This window comes from Belonocnema kinseyi, chromosome 7, assembly GCF_010883055.1.
Source record: "Belonocnema kinseyi isolate 2016_QV_RU_SX_M_011 chromosome 7, B_treatae_v1, whole genome shotgun sequence".
Taxonomy (NCBI): Eukaryota; Metazoa; Arthropoda; class Insecta; order Hymenoptera; family Cynipidae; genus Belonocnema; species Belonocnema kinseyi.
The window spans coordinates 85181358-85185489 of record NC_046663.1 but is presented as its reverse complement, the minus strand read 5'-3'; the positions used below and the strand labels follow the sequence as shown (position 1 = coordinate 85185489).

General features: G+C 29.1%; 1 protein-coding gene across 3 annotated transcripts in view; it reads right to left on the bottom strand.

Moving 5' to 3' along the window:
* Window positions 1-4132, bottom strand: part of LOC117176081 (regulator of G-protein signaling loco) — a 66374-nt gene that overhangs the window by 60507 nt on the left and 1735 nt on the right. For all 3 annotated transcript variants that reach the window (XM_033366096.1, XM_033366097.1, XM_033366098.1), the window contains exon 2: window positions 1272-1883. In XM_033366096.1, coding sequence (XP_033221987.1) covers window positions 1272-1883 — 612 coding nt within the window. The remainder of the gene's footprint in view (window positions 1-1271; window positions 1884-4132) is intronic.

Sequence of the window (4132 nt, the reverse complement as noted above, 5' to 3'; positions counted from 1 at the left end):
TCGAAATATACACGTACGTTGTCAGCAATATCAAAAATTATTTGATAAAAAAACACAAAAAAAAGTGTGTGGGGACGTCCGTTAGCATGTTCGCTATCATTTCTCAGATTTTGAACACTGAAAGAATCGACAATTTTCTAAGTATCACATGCCCTTAATAGATTTAAAACCCTTACATTCACTGAAATCCTCCGAAATCTTACAAAATAACGTGAAATGTTGCAAATTATCTTAAAACTTTATATACCCTGTGAAATTCTTTCATATCTTCCGAGATTCTAGAAAATTCTTTATCCTAGAATATTCCAAAAGCTTTAAAATCCCTGCGAATTAAAAATAATACAAAAATCCTTGGAAGTTTTTAAAAATCCCTAAAATATTATAAATTTTTTGAAACTTTAAGAAGCTCTTGAAAATTTCTAGGAATCTTTAAAAATATCCTGAAATATTTCAGAATAATTCAAGATAATTCAGAAATAGGTACAAAATATATATTGAATAGTCAATAACCTATGAGTGACAGCCCGCATTATTTTTTAGTTACTTGTTATCAAAATTCCCTGATTTTTTTTCAAAGTCCTTAACCTTTGAAGGCTTTGATCATGTATAAAATTTCCGACAAAAAAGAAGAAACCAACGACCAAATTTGGAGAGCCACCATAAAATGTTCATATTGTAATTTGAAAACAGATCATCTTAAAAAAAAATATTTGTTTGCTACAAAAGAAATCATTTTTTGGACAAAAATAAAAAAAGAGGAAAGAAAAAATGAGAAAGCAACCAACCAAATCCCCTTCCTTCTCTTTTTTTATTTTTATTATTATCAAATCACAAAAAAGACTTGTAAACTAAACCAAACGTTCTTGATTATTTACAAATTTTTTTATGGTGACTTGATGATAATAAAACTAAAAGACACAAAAGAAGGAAGGGGTTTTGAAGGGATTTGATTCGTTGACTTCTCCATTTTCTTTCCTCTTTTTTATTTTTGTCCACTTTTTTTCCTCTTTTTTAGAGGATCTTTTTTCAATTCACAATAGGAATATTTTATGGTGGTTGTCCAAATTTGGTCGCTGGATTCTTGTTTTTAATTTCAGGAATTCTATACATTAACTTGACAATTGGACGTTAAATAGGATTTTAAATTGTGATTTTTAATGTAATTTAAATTTCCTCAATTTTAGCTTTAATGATATTATAATTCTTTTTAAATTCCATTATGGGCTGCCAATAGGGTACCATAGAGACCTAATCTTGGAAAAAAAACATACCCGTTGCGAGACATGTGGAAAGCAATGTCTCTGTGGAAAATCAGCAATGATATGTCTATCAGAATGACTTCCATAATCATCCTTAAATCCGATTCCGGAATCGCTATTACTTGAATGAGCAGTAGAAGTGCTAATATTGCTCGGCTGTGGTGAAGCAGTTTCCTGGTGACGACGGTTCTCATTATAAGGATTTGCGTCGGGATCAGCGGTATCAGAAATGTACAAGGTTTGAATAGCCCCGATCAAACTGTTACAACTGTCTGGAAACTCCTGGCACACATTCAATTCGGAAGTCTTCGTACAAGTAAAACCAAAAACGTTGCAAGTACTCGAATGCACGTCATGGTCAGTGAGTTTATAGTAAATTGTAAAGACATGGCAAGAATTAGAAACAATGTCGTCTGTGTCTTTTACAGATTTTGTCAAAATGCCGAAATACTGCTTGTCTTGCTCAGAAAAAGAATTGCAAAAAATGATCCGGTATGAAGGATATTCAGCAACAACTCTGTTCTCCGAGTTTGTCAGTTTTATATTTGCCACGTGGATTGTTAAAAGGACGGTTGTGGGGTTCCTTTTCTCAGCTTTCAGTCTTTTTATACACTTTTTCAGAACCTGAAACACAATAAATAGAGATATTCGTCATTATCGTCACCAGATTACAATTCCAAAACTCATTCATTTTAATTTTACACAACGCTCATTAATTGAATGAACGGAATGGCAATTAAAACATACAACTTAAAATTGAAGGCATTCTGCCATTCGAAATTAATCATTTGACACTTAAATATGGAATCTTTAACTAAATGTGTAATATTACACAATTTAACAAGTGCATAGTTGTAAATTTTTAACTTTATATGCTCCGACTTGAACAATTAAAAATTTGAAGTCTTTAAAACTATAATAGTTGACGGATTTTTTGACGGTTTAAAAAAATGTCCGATCCAATAGCTACCGTAAAAATCGAATTTTATTTTTGAATTAGGCATTCATAAATAATAAATTGTACATTTAAAATAAGAATTCATCCAGTAGTCTATTTTGCGACTTCATAATTTGAAAAATATATATACTGTGTTGAAATTGTGAAAACTGGTTCAAAAAATATAAGAGTAGGTCTGCCTAGCCTATTTTAGTTTTTATTTTGTTTAATTAGTGCAATCTTATTATTTTTAACTTTGAATGTAACTCAAGAGAGACCTTGGTTCCCAAACTAAAATATAATGATTAAAATTGCATTATTTAAACAAAATAAAAACTGACATGGTCCAGACCGACGTGCGTTAATTTATTTTGAATATTATCCAAAAACATCAACACACTATTGACATTTTTCAAATTATAAAGCCGCTGAATATGAAAGAATTATTGGAAAAAATAAAATACCATTCCCAAACATTTTTCAAATATCAATGCCAATACTTTAAAAAACTTTAAAATGCTTTAAAAAACGCATAAAAGCATTTTGTTCATTTTTTTAAAGTTGTAAGGTCTAGAAAAATTGAAAAAAACAGTATTGCAAAGAAGTTCTATAAAATTATAGTGACAATTTTGCATTCTATGCAGATATTTCGAATTTCTAAAAGATTCTATTGCCTATTTTGTTATCATTTCATAAGGCATTGTATACAACTTCTTAATCCAATTTCATATACAAGGGTTGCTACAGAATCTTTATTTTTTAATTCCAGGTCTTTCCCACATTTTTCCAAATGTAATTAAAAAATTCTGAACTTTTAGCGGAAGAGAAAACTATTATTGCAGAAAAACTGAAGGATTTTTAATTTGTTTCGGCATTTATATTTTGTTATAGGTACTCTTAAATGCGAAGTCAAATTGATGATTTTAAAACTCTTTCAATTTAATTTGTAATTAATTTTTGAACGGGATTCAATTAGAAATATTTCGAAAATTAAGGCTTTCACATTGCGGCATCTCTTATTCGGAAAAATTTTGAAATGTACAAAAACTTAGCAAAAATTATTTATTGGTGTGACTTAAATTATTTCTAGTAAGACCTACATTATTTCTGTGACTTGCCGCAAATGTTGTTTTCTGGGGGTAGGTATGGCTCAACCCGGATTGTAATATAATTTCATTCACTGTTTAATAATTTAATTTTTAATTATGTGATTTTGGACGTTATCGATTTCTAAATTTTCAACAAATATGTGTTGCAAATTAAATCGATACAATTTTGTCAAATTAGGTTAGGTTATAGAATAGAAATAAAAATTATATATATTATAAGAATAGAAGAAAAATTTTCCAGGAAATAAAGCGGGGTACAAGCTATTCTATAGTTTAACCTCAAATTGTTATTGTAAAAGTCCAGAAACTTAAAGAAATGTACAATCTGAAGGTTAGAAAATGAATAACAGATCATTAAAAATATTTTAAATTGTCCAATGTCTTTGGAAGCAGTTCAAAAATATGTTTAAAGGAAAAATGAAAAAATAGTGTAATTAGCGGCTATAGTTACATGAAATATAGTGGCACCACTTAAAAAAAGGACTCATATAGTGCGCATGATATTATGTACTTAATGCTATAATTTTGTTTTTGCTATTATTTCAAATGAAAGAAATATTTTTTCCCGATTATATTTTATCTTCAAATATTTTCCTAAATACAGTTTAAATTATTGCATTAAAAGTTTTTTTTTATCTATAATGTTCAATATAAATCAATATTTCAGCACTGTTTCCAGTTTATAAAGCCATCAGTAAAAGAATTCATTCACTTAAACGCTCAGAACTTTAACCCTTAAACGGCCAAAACGCCACTACCGGTACACTGCTTTTCAACGGCCAATAACTAAGACTATTCGACACTAGAAAAAATTGAGACACATATAT